General features: G+C 51.2%; 1 protein-coding gene across 4 annotated transcripts in view; it reads left to right on the top strand.

Annotated features, from left to right (window-relative positions):
* Positions 1-19,127, top strand: part of PLXNA4 (plexin A4) — a 419,828-nt gene that overhangs the window by 148,649 nt on the left and 252,052 nt on the right. The window contains exon 4 of one of the 4 annotated variants that reach the window (XM_082693999.1): positions 8,630-9,108. The exons of the other annotated variants lie outside the window; for them this stretch is intronic. Coding sequence (XP_082550125.1) covers positions 8,630-8,833 — 204 coding nt within the window. The 3' untranslated portion in view covers positions 8,834-9,108. Of the gene's footprint in view, positions 1-8,629; positions 9,109-19,127 lie in introns of those variants that run through there. 4 annotated transcript variants of the gene reach the window in all.

Below are 19,127 nucleotides of genomic sequence, written 5' to 3' on the forward strand. Positions count from 1 at the left end.
CTCTGTCCCTGTCCTTTCCTTCTGTTCTTCCACCCGCCGCCCCCATCACTGCCGATTTTTCTTTATGCAATGGAAGGAAAACATTGATTCGTGCGAGAGCATTTGCCTTGGTCTTAGAGGCAGAATGAGAATGAGGCTACCTGCTTTCCTCTCTCCTCCCAGCTGTGCCCAGTGTGTCTGTTGAATTTCAGATAGTGCGTCTGTGACCGAATGCTTAGCCAAACTTCACATCCTCAGTGTCATTAGCCATAGGCGTTCTCTCCATGACAGCCTTAAAGGGCCAGGTGACAACGGTCATTGTAATACAGTATGTTTTGTCTGGAGCAGATTATTCCAGGCCTTAAAAGCTAAGCTGGGTTGGGTACATCCTGATTACTGAAACTTTTAGAAGGCCTAAGAGGCATGTTCATCAGGAGGCTTCCAACCCTCACATCATGGTAGAAAACAGCACTCTTCTTTAAATGAGGAGCGATGGATAGGTGACGGGTCCAAGCATTTGTGGTGACTGTGATAGGATGTAGACCTCTGGGATGGTGTAGACCTCTGGGATGGTGGATCTTGTAGGAAGGATGAATGAACCTGGATGGACAGTGAGGAGAACCTCTTTTTAAAGTTCAAGTCATGTTAGGATCTTGAGAAAGGGTATGGTCTGTCTCTCATAAAATGTAATAAAACGAGCAGCAACAGGAGCAAAAGGGCAGCTAAGGGCCGCTTCCGGGGCTGTGGGGGAGTTGGGGGGCCCACGAGTTCTGGGGGCAGGCTTGGCTGGTGCTTGACTGTGGATGACCACTAGAAGGCCTTCAGCACCCAGAATCTCCCATGGCTAAATGGTCTCAAAAGGTCTCAAACACGAGGGACCATGGATTAGGGGAATTTTATCCAAATAAACCAAAATGACCAAGGAAGACTGAGCTCAGAGGATGAGTAGCAGAGCAATTCAAGAGAAAGCAGTGTCCCACAGAGCTGAAGGAGGCAGATGGGGGACCTCCAGAAGGAGAACAGAGACTTGGAACCAAGGAGCAAGTCAGCCTTCCCAGAGCTGATACAATAGACTGGGTATGAGCCGGAGCAATAGGTTTGGTGCCAATGGGGTCCCTCCTTCCCCATGTCTCTGTCTCTGTCTGTCTTATTTATCTATTCATCCTTATATTGGTTGCTTATGACTTGCCCTGGCTTTTTTTCCTGCACATCACGATTAAGATTTAAGGGATACAAAATTAAAATCTCCACCCTCAAGGAATTTGTGAGCTAAAGCATTACCTCATTCCTTATCTACCGGACAGAGTCTATATCCTGACATTTCTCATTTTGTCTCAAAACAGTTTTATCCTTTGAATGGCCGAATATGGAGTTTAAGGGAACACTGTGGAGCAGGGGTCTAGAGACAGGCAAAGGAGGCAGCCCCAGACCCAAGTGCGGGCCCTCTGCGGAGGGGAGAGAACCAGGTTCTTTGGGTGGTGAGGAAAATGATGCCCAATAATGCCTTCTGATGAGGGCCACCTTCTGCCGTCTCATCTCTGACTGTCAGAGGCTCCCCCACAGCCCTGGTCCGTAAGAGAGAGGTCAGGAGGATGGGCTGGCCTCGCACAGTGAGGTGGGTAATGATCTCCGAGGCCAGAAAGGAAGCAGGGGTCCTTGGAGAACACTTATAAACCTACCCTAAGAGATAGTCTGTGGATTTTAGTGCAAGCAACACAGCCTCTGGCAACTTTCCTTTGCAGAGACACCAACCCCTTTTTTGTCCAGGCATCAGTAGGGTACACCCACTCTTTAATATTGGGCTCTGAATTGCACTTGAATCTGTCCTATATTCTGAGCCATCGTCCCCTCTCGGTGATCTGTGGAGAAGCCCCTGGGCGTGCATGAAAGGCAGTGTGTGGGGGGCGGGGGTGTGGCACTAGGCTATACAGTGGTTCAGGGACTTTGTGACAGAGGTCATCTATCCAACCAACCGGTCACTGGTTTACCTGAGAAGTATTTACTGACGGCCCGCCATATGCCCTGAGTCCCACCCCAGGGACAGAGTGGAGCACAGAGTCCTACTTGGCTGCTTCCCAACCTCCAAGTCGACCACTTCCCTTTCCAATGCCTGCTCGTTCACGAAGACCCAACTTGTCATTCTTGGGCAGCCTTGTGCCATCACAAGGGAAGACGCAGCAAGAGGGGTAATGACAGTTATTTCTCCCAAACAAAACCTACCTGTGAGGAGTCCGAGTGCTGTGAGATGATGACGCCAACGGCCTCTGGGTCCACGTCTCACGAGCACTCGAGAATGAGGGTGGATGGGAAGGGCCCAGGGTGACAGGCTGGGTGGGAAGAGCCCGGGCCTCAGCTGACCATGTGACCCAGGACAAGTGGGCTCGGTGGTGAGGAGAAGGGGTTTGGCATTCAGACCCTCAGGACTCTTCCTTCTGTGACATTGAGTGAGGTCTCACTTGGTAATGACGCCAACCTATTGATCGGTCTTGCTGCTTCACTCTCTCCTTTCCTTGCTGCCCCGTTTCCTTTCCCTTCTACATCGAGCTCCCCTGTCCACCATCCTTCCTGTAGCTCTTCCTCCTGAAGGCCGTTCCACTGCCGGCATCTCTCCAGGTCCTCCCACCCAGCGCCAGCCAGTAGAACCCTCAGGGATGATGACGAGAGTCACGTGGGCTCTGGTCCCTAAGGCAGCCACTGGCCACACGCGACTAGGAGGCCCTTGACATGTGGCTGATGGGACTGAGGAAGGGACCTTAAATTTTATTTAATTTTCACTTAACACATGTGTCTAGTAACTACCTTACTGCATATCGCTAACCGCTTTTGCCAACACTCCTGGGTCACTCTTGTGTTCGTCTGTTTATCTCTTCTTCCATCTCTGGTTAAGAGCTTGCTATCTGGAGTCTGACTTCTTTGCTCGAATCCTCCTGACCACTCATGAGGTCTGTGGGACCTTGAGCAATTTACTTAACTTCTTCCAAGCCTCAGTTTCCTTGAGGGTTCACGGAGGCTCCCGAGGGGCCCACCTGCTACCATGGCTGTGGGTATTAGCTGGATAATGAACCCAGAGCATTTAACACAGTGTCTGGCCTCTGTAGATGTTAGCTTTGGAGGAGGAGAAGGAGGAGGAAGAGGGGAGAGGAATTTCGTTTCCATCTTCTCTCTTCTCTTAGAGTGAAGACTTAAGAACGAATACTATGTAACCTGCTGTTGTTACTACGTAGCAGATGGAGACAATCGTGTGTCTCCCTGGGCTCACATGGGTGTCCTTTTGTATTTGATCCCTGTTCTCCCTGCCCAGCTACCATCTCTCCCTGTACCTCTGTGCTCTGCACCAGGCCAGAGTCAAGTGTCCTAACAGCGCCCACCCTGTTGCGAGCTGAGAGGGAGTTAGTCCGTCCTCACACACACACATATGTGTGCACACACGCACACACTCCTCGCAAAGCAGTTGGAACTGGGATTTCGTTCCTTCAGACACATCTGTGTCTCCTGTCTCTGGCTTCTCCTCCTCTGGGCAATGGGGAACAGGGTGATGACCCCATTAATCCTAGGCAGACCCTTGTTACTCTGCAGGCCTCCCACTCCCCTCAGTCCTCCCCTCCGGCCAACGCCATCTCCCAAGCGACGCTTCTCAATCCTGCCCCAGGAATCGGATGTCTAAATAGCAAATGAAAGATTAATGCCAGTGGCCAAGATTGGGGTGTGAATAATTTAAAGGGAAGAAAAAAGAGCCAGCTCCGTTTACCACGAGGGCTGCCTGGGCAGAGGTCAGGGAGAGGGAAAGGGCCAACTTCGGGCCAAGGATAGGAGGTTGTGGATTCTAACGAATTGATTGGGAAAGGATTTGTTGTCCTTGGCATTGGGAAGCACTTGTAGTTACAACCAGAAAACGGGTCCTTTGGCATTCTTATCAATACAGGGATGGGTTTCATGAGAAATGTGGGCAGTTTTTCAAGCGGGCGCCATGTTTCTGTGGACAGTGCAGCGCCCGGAACCTCCCATCATGCGAACTTCCCGTTCCCTCCTGGGATGAGGACCCCTCATACCAGTGTCTCTGTTCTTGTCGCCACCTTCAACCTGTTGGGCTCCAGGAGTCCACATGACTGGGGTACTTCATGGAATGCTTTGTGGGGATATGGACTTGGCGGTGAGGCGGGAAAAGCAGCCTGATGTTTGTGAAATGAGCAGAGTTTTTGTAGTGTGGATTTTGTCCAGGCAGGAAACCTCTGTGTGGATATTTTCGTCTCCTCTCTCTGCCACCTCAGCCACCTCTCTGCTACCCCAGCCTCCTGTTAGGTTTACCGCAGTCTCTCCTCTGATGGTTTGGGGTTTGATAAATATTTTCCCCTCTGGAAGTCTTTAACAGTGCAGCAAGAAGGTTACATGATGGATTCTCCCCATCACTTAATTGAAGCCATAAAAAATGGAAAGAGAGTTTCCAATAAACCCAACCATTACTCACTGGTGGCTAGAGAGGGGATCCCAGAACCGGGCCCTGGGAGGCGCAGCTGGGAAGCCCTCCAGCTGACTGTCTATTATGATTATTAATCACAGCGGCAACAGGGTTCATCTGCACGGAGCTTCTTAATGAACTTGGACTCATGTCCTTACAAGGTTGTAGCCATTATAACAGCCAGGGCCTTTCTGTTTTAAATCCCTGAAGGCTTAGTTGACTGGGATGGATGCCCGCACGGGAGCATTTGTCCTGGTGCTCCCCCAAATTACGAGATACGCGTGGTTATGTCTAGGCTTGAACGGTGGAAGGGAGAAAGCCATGTCTGCTGTGGCTGGGAGACTCTGGTGTGATTAGAAGTAGGAGAGTGTGGCTCGTGGCTGGGTGCATGCTGTCTGTGGGTGTCTATGGGTGTCGCATTGACGGTTGCACGCTGTGTGTGGCACGGTGAGAGTTGTGTTGGGTGGGTGGTTGATACAGGACATGGAAGTGAGGGGTGTTCACGGTAATGGGTATCCGTTTGTTAAAATAACATCATCTCTATGGGTGTATATATAACACTTGAGTGTCCGGGTGCATTAAAAGTAGGAAGACCCAAGCATTTCTTGTCCAGACTGGAAGAGTGTTGCAAGTAAAAGGAGGCATTATTACTGTTTTGTCTAGACCGCTCACATAAACCGGGACTGTTGCAGGCGACCAACGGTGTGTGGTAACCCCACGGACAAGCGACCACCAAATCACTTAGGTGCGTTTTCCATTGAGGTTGACCCTTCCCATTCGGTTTATGTTGAGAGTGAGTCTGTCAAGAGGTAGAACTTAGAGGTGTGGGCAGCGGGTTGCCTGGGCAGGGGTGAGGGGTGAAGAGCATAAAAATCACTGGCATCGGGCCTGATTGCTGCCACCTGGTGGGAGAAGCAGCCCATGGACCCTCCCCCAGGCTCATCGCTGCAGCTCTAGAGATGCCCTGGTTGCCTGCTCATGTCTCGATACCTGAGAGACCTTGGTACCCTCTCCGGGAACCCTGTGTCATTCAGGATGGAAAACGGGCTAGCAAACCTGTGGGCTGCAACCTCATGGCCCTCGGAGGGACCGACCGGACCCAGGGAATCTTCAGAGTCACGGTCTACAGGTTCACTGTGTGTGCGTCCCGGGTCACAGTGCAGTGAGGCAGGAGACAGACTCTGTTCTGTTGTGGTTGGGTCTACCTTTGACTTGACCTGGGCCTCAGTTTACCTCTCCGTGAAACCAAGGGATGAATAGTATCTTCTAACAAGAGTATTCAGGTTTGAGACAGCATTTGGGATGAGCTGTGTCAGAGAAATGCACCTTCTTTTTCTGCTTCCTTCCCTCCTTCTTCTCCAGCCCCTCAATCCCTGCAATATTTTTGTGTTATCAAGTGACTTGACCTCTAAAGACCCCCAGACCCTTGTTCTTCCCCAGGGGTTCTTCCATAGCAGTAATAATTTGTTGCGCCGCTGGCAAACTCCTGAGGTTTGGGAGGAAAGGGAAGGGGAGGGTCTTACCAGAATCTTGGCTGGTGTTTTCCGCATGGAGGTTGCTTCCCAGTTGCCCGGGTTTTCTTTCCAGCTTTCTTTGTGACCCATGGCAGGCAGAGGCTTCCCACCGTAGCACCCACAAGAATCCCGCCCAGCCTGCTTTCTGCAGAGACTCTCTCTCCCATCTTCTCCCTGAAAACCAAGAACTCCCACATGCCGCAAGCAACGAGATGAAAACAGACATTAATCCATCTGCAAAACCTCAACATGTCACCTGATCCTTATCAGGGCCTCGTAATCGCCTCCAAGGAAGATCTTCTTCTATTAAAAAGCAGTTGCCCTCTCTGCTGGTAACACTAATAGATTTTGTGGGATACTTATCCCAGACTTAGCTATCAGCATGTGCAATGCCGTCCCCTTCCTCCTGCCCAGGTCTTGGTCCTTAGCCTCTGCGGGTGTCTCTCGAGATTTCGTTTTCCCGCAGGACCTCTGTTGGCAAGACGCTAAGCCCCATGAGGGCATCTGTCTTGCTCAATGTGGTCTCACAGGAGGCACGTGCACAGGAGGCACATGATTTCCTCCATCTGTCCGGTTCATTCATTTATTCCTTCAACAAGTGGAGTCAAGGTCTAGAGGGGGAGACGAAACAGACAAACAAAACCCAATAATAATAATAATAATAATAATAATGACAAGCAGGTATAAGAACTCCGAAAGGTACAAATAGGGCTTTGAAACAGAAGCTAATCGGGCTTGGGGGTCTATGTCAAATGAAAGGCAGGAATATCCTCTCTGACACCTAAAGAATGACAAGGCACGGCCATGAATGATGGTGGAAAGAGGAGGTCTCTAGGCAGGGGTCCCCTTCTGGGGTCTGGGAAGTAGAGAGAGAGCTGAGCTCCCTTGAGGGCCTGGGAATTTCAGGAAAGGGAGCATTTGTTGACTTTAGAGAGGTAGGAAGGAGCGAGGCCATTTCAGAAATGTCCAGGTGGTCAAGGCACTAGGGGATGAGATTGGTGGGTAGAAATTGGGCTCTTTCATAGTCCAAACAGAAAGATCTAGAGGATCCAGAGATGAAGCCCCTGGAAAGACTGTGGTATGGAAACAGAAAGTAAAGGTGGTGAAGAATGGAATCCGAATGAGGGGTTTGGGGCAGTGGGTTGAATGCCAGAACCTCTGGGTCTCCTTTTCTGCTCATGTTTTTCTTGATACATCATTAATTTGTGTCTTTCTGTTCCTCTGTGTTTATTGAGATGATGTAGCTCTAAATAGGGCATCTGGACTCACAGGGCTCTTGCTGCGATTGGGGCAGAACTTGAAATCAGAACCTAGCCAAAACCTGTTGATAAGACAGATTTCAACAACCACCGCGCTTGTAACGTCATCATCCACCCCGGTTCTTATCTTCCAGGCTCTTTGGTGTCAGTAAACGGAAAGCAGTTTCACTTGAGATAGATTCGATGGTGAGAGCCAAGCCCATAAAATGTCCTTCAGAGGTTATGGTCTTGTCAATTACGCATCGGAACAAGTTGTTGATGAGCGATTTCAGGGCTGAGGCCCAAGCAGGGTGGAGAGGAGCCAGCACGCACTGCAGCTGGTGGCAGCTGCTTCAAGGAGCCCGGGGAAGTGCAGCCTGTGCAGAGAGTCGCCCGGCTCTGGGAGAACTTGGGCCTTCGTCTGCAGAGAGGGAAATGGTAGTGGTGGCGGGGTGGGGGGAGGGGGTTGTCTGCCCAGGAGGAGCAACTCGTTAATTAGAAGTTAAAGGTCCTCCTTTCTCTGCCAGATCTGAACACATTCATGTGAAAACCTACAGGCACAGCCTGGCTGCTTTCATCCTCTCTCCATTTCTAAACATTTCTGTGCCTTAAACACCCCTGTGTTCCTTTCGTTTGTGGCAGCTAGATCATATCACCAACAGACATGATTGGGGTGACAGTGGAGACACCGGGACTTTTTCTAGAAGACACTGCTGAGGACGGGGCTGTTAGCTCCGGGGGCTCACATCTGATGTTTGGCTATCAGTGGATTCCTTGTTCAGGAGAAAGAGGCAAGCCCGCGAGGCAAGCCCGCGGGGAGGGGGTAGACAAACAGATGAACGGCCAGAAAGGGAAAGGCCAGGAGTTCAGGCAGATCCCTGGCACCCTCTGGCCCTCCGGATGGTGGTTGGTGAGGGTAGAAAATGGTAGCGGGTCTGGGGATGGGGCAAGGGCTCAGTGGAAGTCACCCAACCCCCAACCCCATCTCTCCCCACCCCCCACCACCCCTTTGCCCATCCCTCCTGCCATCCCGTGCTCTCTCCCCTAGGCAGTAGAGACAGCTTGGTGAGCCAAACCAAAATGTGTCCTTATTACTTTTAAACCCAACTCTCCCTGCGAGGATTTCAAGTCCTAGCTTCTGTCAACCCATGGGCTCAATTCAGGAAGTGGGGGCAGGAGAGGTGACCTTCAGCACATTTTACCACGAAGGGCATGAAGTCTCCTGCGAGGTCAGGCATTAGCACTTTAGGAGATGGAGCTTAGGGAGGTCCTTGGGGGCTGCCCTGGGGGGAGGAGGTGGGGCGGTTGGGGCAACCAGGGAGGCATCGGAAGGCCGCGGCCTCCTACCAACCAGTTGGGGAAATATTTCGCTAGGTAAACTTTCTCGTGCATAACTGGCTGAATGTCAGCTCTGAACGAGACGTTTTTCCTCCAAACTGCAGGAAAGATGGCCCAGGTCCAACGGAGAGTTACAATTACACGTAAATAGGCACGTTGAATATTCTGCCTCAGAAGACGGTTGTGAGATCCTGCCGTCTTCTCATCCTGGGTGGAAAGCTGGTCCAGGATGTAGATGCTCCTCACTTCCCCTCCCCTGTGAACTCTCCAGGTGCTGTGGCCTCATCAAGAGAGGGACAGGTTTCTAGGGCGGCCAGGAATACCGCTGAGGTCCCAGGACTCAGAAACATGACACATTGCTTCTAAGGAGGTGCCCTCGTGCTCAAAACAGACGCAAAAAAAAACCCAAATCGGTGGGGCGCCTGAGTGGCTCAGTTGGTTAAGCATCTGCCTTTGGCTAAGGTCAAATCAGGGTCCTGGGATTGAGCCCTGCATGGGGCTCTCTGCTCAGCTGGGAGCCTGCTTCCCCCCACCCCACCCCTGTCTGCTGCTTCCCCTGCTTGTGTGCTTTCTCTTTCTGTCAAATGAATAAATAAAATCTTTAAAAAATATTTTAAAAAATCCATGGAGGCTGGCCAAAGGGAGAAGCCTAGGGTCTAGAGCTGCCGGGGCAAGTGCTGAGTGTGAGCTCTGTCCCTCTGTCCCCGCATGGGTCACCCTGCCACCTCGTCCAAGCCCTGGAGATCCGCTTCCAGGGGGCTCTCCAATGGAGAACCAGTGCTGTAAATGTGTCTCCCCCAACAGCGATTCCTGGCTTTGCAGCACAGCTGCCAGTGACCCCCTTCATTTGGGTGTTTGTCTCCAGATGTCCAACCCCAAGGACACCATGTCAGCACGTTTCTCTGCTGACTGGGTGAGAGCAGCTGCGTCTTCTAGCAAACCCTTCCAAGTCCACCGCTGGTTAGCGTGATTATAGTATTTTACTCGTGAGATGGTGACGCCTCTTGGTCCGCTTTTTGAGATCCCATTCTCAACCACGGGAGGAGGATCCTTCAAGGCACAGAGGGTTAGAGCAGAGAGGGTTTTAGAGGTCATGGGGTCCCACACGCTCCCTGTGGAGATAAAGAAAGGGAGTCCGCAGTGAGTGAAGCAGGCGAGAAATTCATATAACTTCCCTGAGGTCACCTGCAGGGGTGGTGGCAAGGACGTGACCGGCCCTTCCTGTCCCTAACGTCTCTTCTGGTTCGAGTTTAAAAAAGAATTTAAGAGAAAAATTATTGGTTTTACTCGGAAAATACAGAAAAATATCAAAGAAAATGTGTACCCAGGATGTTACCACCCACAATCATTGTTAATACTTCCTTTCAATTTTTAGATTAATTACTCCCCATAGTTGATATTATTCTATGTGTGTGTGTATACATATATACATTTGCTGAAAAGTCCAGAAAGAAAATCATATATGTGTGTGTAAAGACATATATGAGATCATATATGTATGTATCATGTCTGTGTGTACATATATACCCACACACACACCTGTATAATTTTGGTCTGGCCTGTTTAGCAAAACCTTGTAACTCAAGTAGTTTCTCCACTTGTTACAAACTCTTCATAAACATAATTTTAAACATGTGCTTAAAATTCTGTTATGCGAATATACCATGATTTACTTACCTACTCCCATATTGTTTTATATTTAAGTCACTTCTCATTCTCAAATTATAAACAATGCTAATAGGAAAATAATTACGTGGAAAGGTTTGCTTTCCTTTTTTTAAAAATCCCTGTGTTTCCAACTATTTCCTTTGGCTAGAATCCCAGAAGTGGTGTTTCTAGGTCAGAGAGTATAAACACATTAAGGATTGGCGATCTATTACTAAATCGTTTTCCAAACGTATTGTTCCAATTTATGCTTCCACTAGAAGGCTATGAAATTTTATTAAATCTTTGTTAATGCGGTAGACAGTTCTCATTTCTGATGTGAAAAATCTCAGTGTTCTAAGTTCAGGTATAGCTGTGAGTCAATGGAGATTTTGATGTGAATAAATAGTCCCATTAAACATGTTTGAAAAGCCAACGAAACACTAGATCTATCCTAGAAAGCAAAGAATTGGCCCCGTGTAACCCAGTTGGCTAGGACCAGACCCTAAAAGTGATGTCTACACCCCAGACAGGGATAGATATAGTGACATAGCCCAAGGAATACAAATAAAGCAGGGTGGATTGATCTCTGACGGGCCTGCTAGAATGTAGGACCTGAGCCATTTGTGTGCTCACATGCATGTGTGTGTATGTACAGTTATGTGCATGCATGGACAGGTGCACGTGCGTGTGCACATGCAAAGCACGTCCAACCGTGGGGAAACCAGGGTGTTGGATCAGTGGACTCATAAACACATGTCTCTTGATGGAAAATGGGGCTGAGGCACCATTCTGTGACAGTCCCCAGGGTGGCTCATTTGGCTTCTCGAAAGATCACGTCAGTCCTTCTCAGCCCTGCTGTTCAGAAGTCCTCCCAGTCCTGGGGGTGGGTTTCCCAGCAAGGGTCAGGCCATCTCAGCCAGGCTGGGGGAAAAGGCCGGCTGAGATAATGAGCCCCTGCTCACGGCAGGGCGTTCTGGCAGGCAGGGACCTCTCAGAGCAAATGAGAATGTTAATGTCCGTCTCTCCAGACCCACAAATGTAGGCCTGTCAGTGTAGATGTTTCTAAAGCCCCCTGTCCCCTGCAGCTCTGTAGGGAACAGGAGGACACTGGGATGATTGGTCCTTACGGAAGTGAAGATCCTGCTTGGGCTTGTTTTCCTTGTTGTTAGAAAAGGGGACAATGAGAAGGTTGGGGTCTGCCCTCAAAATCATCACTCGGTCCATTTCAGTTCCCCTGGGAAACCCTCAGCCTTCCCTGCTCGTACATGGGTGGGTGACCCTTCTCACTGTCCTTTATGGGGAAATTGTGAGGGATGCCGGGGCCTGGGAGACGGACCAGCTAAATTCTGGCCCTGACTCGAGTGATCTGTGTGGCTCCAGGCACGTCACCAGCCTCCCTTGGTCATCCTCTTGTCACCTGCAAAGCAGGAATCTGGATTTGGTGAACACTAAGCCCTTGCCTAAAGTTTTATATATTTTGTAATGTGATTAAAAAAAAAATCAAGTATGCCCAAAGGAGTGACATTTTGGCAAGAAGAGAGCAGTTTCTCGGAATCCAAGAGGTCGGAGGAGTGGTCCTTCCAGCCACTTGGGTGTCAAGGAGGCTCTCAGGTGTCCTTTAGCACCAAAAAGTGGGAAGAAGAGCTGAAGGTGAACAGCAGGTAAATCAGGAAGGGTCTGGGTCAGTACAGTCCTAAAAATCTCAGAAGTGAGGGGAAGAACCTCAAGTGCAACAGTTTAGAGACTGACTGCAGTTCTGAAGACGCTCTTGGAGAACGTCAATGACTTACCCAAGGCTGCTTCATCCACGGCCCACAAAGAGGATCCATGGGCTACCGTGTGGCTGGAGATGCGTGCTACCCTTGTCTAATGAGCCAGGTCACGTGCACGCTGGGAGTTAGTCATCAGAGTGATTCCGGACCCCTGTCTGTGCCCAGGCGGCAGGAGAGACTTTCTCACCATGCAATTTAGCCCTGGGCACATCTGGTCTCTGCATTTGTCGGGCAGTCTGTCCCACTGCAAAACGGAGTCTTTGCATTGTAGCCTTGTAAAGTCATTGTCACTTCCCTGCCTCTCCAACAGTGCTTTCCAAACGGGGGGGTCACAACCTCTTCGTGTGCCGCTAAGTCTGGTTACTGGGCTGTGACCCACATTTGAAATCATGGAACAGAGTAAGAAAATAGAGTGCATTGCAGGTAGCAAGGGCAAGGCTTGTCTTCATGAAAAGCTTTGTTTTATCCTGCGTTGCGATGTGAACAAGATCTCCTGGGTTGGTCGCAATCAAAGCCTCGAAATGACTCTGTAGGATGGAGAGGCTGAGGGAAAAGGACCCTGGAGGCTCTGCCTGTGTCCTCACAGTGTATGTTCCGGGCCACGTAGCTTTGTGTGGTGACAGTCAGAAACACCACCTGGGCCATGGGGCCTGGGGGTGGCCGCTCATCCCCCTGGATCTGACTTTGTGGTCCGGGCTCCTGACTCAGGGATCTTGCACACCAATGCCTCCCGCCCCCCCCCCACCCCCGACCCCGGAATGACAAATACCTGTTACCCATCCTCTCCAGGCCAGCAGGCAGCTGGGACCCTCCATTTCCCTTTCCCCTTCCCCAGGTCCCAGTTCCTCTGGCTATTTTCAGGAGGTTGAATCGAGGAGTAATTAAGCTGGAGACAAGTGGCCGCTCAGAGTCTCCTGTTGAGTCCCTGTGGCAGGAAAGGAACCCCAGTACCTGGAATTTAATAACTAGAAGGAGCTGGAGGAACAGTCTCAGCCTACCCCGTCATTGTGCAAGGATCCTGAAACTCCGTGAAGTTATGGGCAAACACCTTGTAGGGGCCCGTTTCAAAACCAAGCTCTCAACCAGCAGATCTCATGCTCCAATCAGCAGATCTCATGCTGCCCTCATCTTGCTGGAAGCACCACCTTTTAGCAAATAACTTCTAAGAGCTTTGGGGTGAAAACATGCATCCTTGAGAAGGGAAGGTGTATAACACCCCCCCCCCAACACCCCCTCCACCACCAACACACACACACACACACACACACACACACACACACACGTCCCCAGCTGCCCCTTCTGTCTTCTGTGCAAATAATCCACTCCAGTGACCTCCCTGAGCAGAAGGGGAGGAGCAGGTCTCAGCTCGACAAGCGGGACCATCCATGGAGTAGCCAGTTGGGGGATAATGGGGGTGTCAGGGAGACCCTTAGCATCCCTCCCTCTGCATTATTCACCTTCTGCAGCCCTGTCTTCCCACGTTTCCATGCCCCTGGTCTGAGCCCTGAGAGAGAGGAGAAGCAGAACGGGGAGGAAGATGGGGAGGGAGAATGAAAGGAGGAAGGAGAAGAGGAGGCGGCGGAAGAGAGAGGAAGGACAGACAGCAGCCGTGGTCATCAGAGCAGCGATCGGAGCCTCCACGGGCACTGATCCAGGCTTGGCGCTATTCCAAGCACTTTACACGGATTATCTCAATTAATCTTTATACAAACCCTGTGAGGTAGCACTATTGCTATCACCCCCTTTTCACGACAGACAAAACCAGGCACAGGAAAGTTACATAAGTCATTGTCACACAGCTCATTAGCATCCCAACCAAGCGGCCTGGCTCCACAGCCCCATTGTCAAGCACGGCCCAGTACCACGTGGCCGCCCTGGTGCCCGGTTCACAGCCAGGTGCAGCCCACAGGGCCCAAGCAGCCTCGCTGTCCGTGCAGTGTCCCAGTTCTGTCACAGGTGATGCCTGCCCGGTGCCTCCCGGGCTCAGAGCCCGGAAGAGCTGGATTGCGGCAAAGGGTGAGCGGTCGCCGGTCCCGCTACCGTCCTCTGCTCCAGCTGCCTCCTCTGCCCCCGGGAGGGCCAGGCACAGGCACCTCGTCCCCCATGGGGTTCGATGGTGAAGTTACTGGGGTGACTTCCCCATGGCCCTGATGGATAGGAGTCTTCCCAAAGATTTTTGGGGGTGTTTCCTGGAGCTCTGCGGGGAGGAATTCTGCAATGATGTGGCCTCACGCACAGCCTCCTCTCAGCCTTCCTGAGGGTTATGTAAGGTGCAGGCTTCTCATGGAGCTCTATAGGGTCAGGCCTCCAGGTGAGCTCCCCAAGGGGATCTGACCCGTATTGCATCACAGAGGTGCTTGGGGACCCGAGGCAACCAAAGAAGTGAAAGAAACCCTTCTCTCTGCCCGCACAGAGCCTAGGGCCATCCTTGCTGCTCAGAACTGACAGAGCCAAATATAGAGCCCTGAGCCTCCCCGTGGCTTCCTGAGACCAGCCAGCAGGGAGGCAAGCGGATCTGCCTTTGCCTGGGGGGACTGGACACCTGGACCCTGAAAGTCAGCAGGGTCGGTCCAGGTGACCACCGCCGCTCACCCCCTCAAATTCTGCCCCCCACACGGGGGCCCACACTCCCCCTTTCTTCTCTCTCCCATCCCCACGCCCCCTCCCCACCAAGTGAAGTCAGAGACCTACCTTTTGGAGTTAGTATTCCTCTGTCATCACTTTCAGGAGAAATGGGGGCGGAGGAGGAATAGGAGAGAAAGAAGAGAAGCTAGCTGGGAACAAAAGTCCCCATTTAAACCCAGGCCGATGCGGGAATCCAGCTGACACAGCAAGAAAGCAAGATGAGTAAAAAGTGAGCGGGAGATGCGTATGTTTTATGCCTGAGGACCCACGGAAGACTTCCAGGTGTCACCAGGCCGCCCAGAAGTCTTCCGCAGCAGTTAAAGCGGGACATTGTCCTGAGGCCCCAGGCCCCTTCCTGCCTACTTGGTTTTCGGCTGATGCTTTCATTTACTCTCATGTGCCTGGGGGCTTCCAGAAGCTTCCCTTCCCTGCCTAATTTATCTTTCTCAGTTCTCCCCTTCGGGTGATCACAGGACACGGCACCCACGATCAGGTGTTGCGCTAGTGAGGACAGTACGTGGCCACACCGCAGGATGCCTGGGGTCCGGAGCCTCTGTCCCCTTCCCTTCTGCCCTGGGGGTGAGACACACGGGAAAGACCAGCCAGTCCTCCCTCATCTCCCCTCTGTGTATTGTTTCCTGGGGTGTGGGTGTGGCAGTTCTGAAGCACACAGAGGGCAAAGGCAATGCAGCTGACCAAGGAGATGCTCAGGGTCAGCACCAAGGGGAGGAGACTTGTGGGTTTTGTGCATGGGCGCAGTGGCATTGGGTCAGCTGCGTGATTTGTGTTTTGTTAACGAGCTCTTCTACACCAGCTCGCTCGATGCGAGGGGTCATCGGACAGGGGTGCTCGGCGCAAGAAATGAAGCACCCGGGTCAAGGACACACAGCACGTCCGGCCAAGCTGCTGTTGGAGTTCACAGCTAGACCCATCGCACGCAAAGCAACGGTGTCACGGACAGGGTGTGGGAGGTGCCTCTCCTGGTCCTGGGATGCCTTCCGGTTAAGCCCGATTGACCCCACAGACCGCGCAGTTTGAGAGCAGCCTGCCCTTTGCTCGGCATGCCATAGGAGGGCAGTGGTGGATGCTCCAAAGGAAGAAAGCAAGTTTGGAAAGAGGCACTGATGTTTTTGGCAGAGGGCATTCTCTGGAAGCAGAAAGGTCGCCGGCTGCCCCTTACCTGCTGGGAGCCTGCATGAAGACATGGCCGCTCACCTTTGCCCATACACTGGACAAATCCATAACAGGCGAAGAAAAGCAAGGAGAGGCTCTGTGGGACGTTTGGAACATGGGCTTGGGCACCCTAATGCTCTTTCTCCGCCTTCACAGAGGAGCCCCTCTGCCTTACTACGTACGATGGCCTTCTGCAGATGAGTGCCCAGCTTGCTTTATGCAGATTCATGTCTCCCCTCTGCTGTTGGGCTGTCTGTCACTTCTCCCTTGTCCCTGTTGTCAGCAATGCTGTCTGATGCATCTCCTGTTTAATTTTTCCTTTTCAATTTTCCATGAACTTGGAAATAGAGAATCCGGCTTATTAGACTTGTGTGTAAAACAAGAAGAACGAGGCTCTGAAAGAGTCCTCAAGGGACCCGCGGAGTCAAGGGCATTGGCTTTGGTGTGTAGGTGCTAGGATTCCTATTTTAACTCTTTCCAGGTCATTTCTGGTATTTTCTAGTGCTTGGTGGGATTCTGGATGGAGTTACCTAAGGCAGCTGAGTGCAGATAGGCAGAGGGTTTATGAGCCCTGCGGGGGGCTGGTTTACTTTTATACACATCGCATGCTCTATTCTGAAGCCTCTCCAAGTTCTCCACATTTGGGTTCCCTGAGAGATGCTCAGTGTCTTCTGGAAAACTGTCTTTTGCTGACAATCGCTTTTTTTGGCCATTTGCAAGGACACGAAGCTGATTCAGGTGGTTGCGAGATCCACCTACCCCGAGGCCGGCCGGGAGGGAGCGAGTTTCTTATTCACGGTTCTGTCTACCTTCATTCCGCAACCATGCCCCAGTTCAATCTTCCTCGTCCTCCTCCTCCCCGGACTGACCACACCTTCTTCAAGCCTTTCTTTGTTGACCTGCGGTGCCCTTCCCCCGCTCCTACCTCTGAGCCCCCCACCTCTGTGAAGTCCGGGTTTGATCCCTTTCCTCCCATGGTGCCTTCCTCCTCCTCCCCCTTTCCTTGAATGCCTATAATACCTGAGATAGCAGTTGGTTTATTTATTCAACCGGTATTAATTAAGCCTTTGGTGCCTAAGCTTATGCAGATCATTCCGGCAGCTCTTGGGGCTGTAACTTCTCAGCCCACATCTCCGCTCCGGGACAGCGTTCTCAGCCTGGCCCGCCCACCGGATCTCCTGCGCAGCCGTGGGAACCCTGACGCAAAGGCTGCACCCTCAGCTCATTAAGCCAGACACCAGCACCATTTATTTATTTTTTTTTTACTTTTCCTTTTGAAGTAATTGTGGATTTGCATGCAGTTGTAAGAGGTGGCACCGAGAGGTGCCCCCAACCCATGACCACATTTTTACGTAACCGTAGTGCAATATCACAAGTGGAAATTGACCCTGATACAACCCACCAAACCTACTCATTCAGGTTCCGCCAGGTTTTTTGTGTACTTGCCTGCGTGCATCCCCCCTGCACACGTATTTAGAGCTGCACAATTTAACCACATGCAGAGATTCATGGAATCACCCTGTAATCACATTATTTTTCGAAACTCCCAGACGATCACAGAATGTGACTGAGGCTAAGAACCACAGCTTCGCGAGCCACACCCCATTCACAAATCCAGCCCTGCCCCCCAGGTAATGGTCTCTGTTTCCTTTCTGATCTGGAGCCTGTTCTCCCCAGCTAATACACCTGACGCTCTGGGAGCCGGCAACCCTCCCGACTGCTGCAGCTCCCCCCACCCCTCTCTCCCTCTTCCCCGACCTTGGCACCCCGACTCGGGACCCATGTGTCAGGTTGCTGGAGTCTTCCTCTGGCCTGCCCGCACCAAGAGCTATTTCCAGGACTCGAGAATGAAATTGAAAATAGACCAAACAATGTGACAGTTTTCTGCTGCTATTTTTTCTTTCATGAACAGAATGTTCAGCATTATTTTCTTTCTCTTTGTGCAATGCTGCAAGTGAGAAATAATCTGATTGGAACGCTGGTTTATGCTGTTTATAAGCTGCAGTCACCAGCAAGCTGTGCAGAGGGAACTTTCCCAGGGACTCAGTGGCAGGGTGGGGGTGGGGGGAGGCGCTGGCGAGTTGTGGGTTACAGCCCCAGCTGGGTGCTGATTAGGCTAGGAAGTAAATGCCCACACGCACGTGAGTGCTCCTTCTTGGGGCTTGTCTTTTCCTGGAAGCTTTGGGATGCTTTTTGCCTGAGAGTGATCAAGCTTCAGCCCAGGGCATGGGCGCTGGGAAGGGGCTAGGAAGGAAGGAAGACTGAAGCCATCCAAGGTTGGGGGCATATTTGACCACAGACATTGCCACTGAATAGCCGGGCGGCAGGGGTTGGGGAGGAGAGGGGTATCTCTGAGGCCCCATTTTGCTTTCCCAAAGAACCTGGAATTTGGAGTCTGGCGTGGGTCTGCTGTAGAAACCACAGTCCAGTGTAGGGGTTGGTGCTTTAACAAGAAAATGAATGCTCTTTTCCTCCTGCTGGGGACTCCTCTCCAACTGCAAGAGAAGGGACCAGAAAGTTCCGTGACTGTCAATGTCAGAGGCGAGCTTAGAGAAAGTGGAGTCTGTAATTTCTTGGGAGACTTTAATCTGACGATACTCATTCCTTCCCTTATTTAAGAAGCATCGGGATCATTGGCTCTCCACCACGCACCAAGCTTGGTTCTGGGGACACTAGACGTTTGTCTCTCTGGATATGGCTTAATTTTATTTTGTTTTTTTCTCCTGGAATGGGAGGGGAACCAGAGTTGGGCGAGAGGAGACGTTGATTATTTTGATCTCTTCCAGTCCACAAAGGCCTGGAAGAGTTAAGGACAGAGCAATCAGATTTTAAGAGTCACCTTCCTTATTCTTTAGGCACTGTGGAAGTGTTCTAGATCTTGACACAGGTGAAGGTGAACGCTTGTTAAAAGCTCATCAGAGTTTATACTTAGGATCTGTACCTTTCACTGCGTATAACTCGTACCTTTAAAAAAATCACTTTCCAGACAGAAAATCAAAAAGAAACAGTGAAGCTACAGTTAAGAGAAGAAAACTTGAATCAGGAGTAAAACCCTGATTTTGAAATCTCATCCTACCTACGTTTTCACAGATCAGACAATGTGGCCCCAAGACTCTACCCCGTGAAGCACAAGCATCTGCCCATTAGGGGACTGGCTCTACCCCTGGCCTGGGTCTGCTTGCTTCTGCTTCTGGAACATTCATCCCACACTCCAGCAGGGGACAGGTGGTCCTACCTTCCCCATGAAGCCTTTCTCAATCTCTCCAGTGAGTCTATGTGACCGTTCTCTTTTCTGCTTTACCTACTTTGACTGCCTTCCTATAATCTGACCCTTGGTTACTGAGCGTATTTCAATTTTATTTACTGAATAAGTTAGTACATCGAA

Source organism: Mustela nivalis, assembly GCF_964662115.1.
Source record: "Mustela nivalis genome assembly, chromosome: 12".
NCBI classification, from domain to species: domain Eukaryota; kingdom Metazoa; phylum Chordata; class Mammalia; order Carnivora; family Mustelidae; genus Mustela; species Mustela nivalis.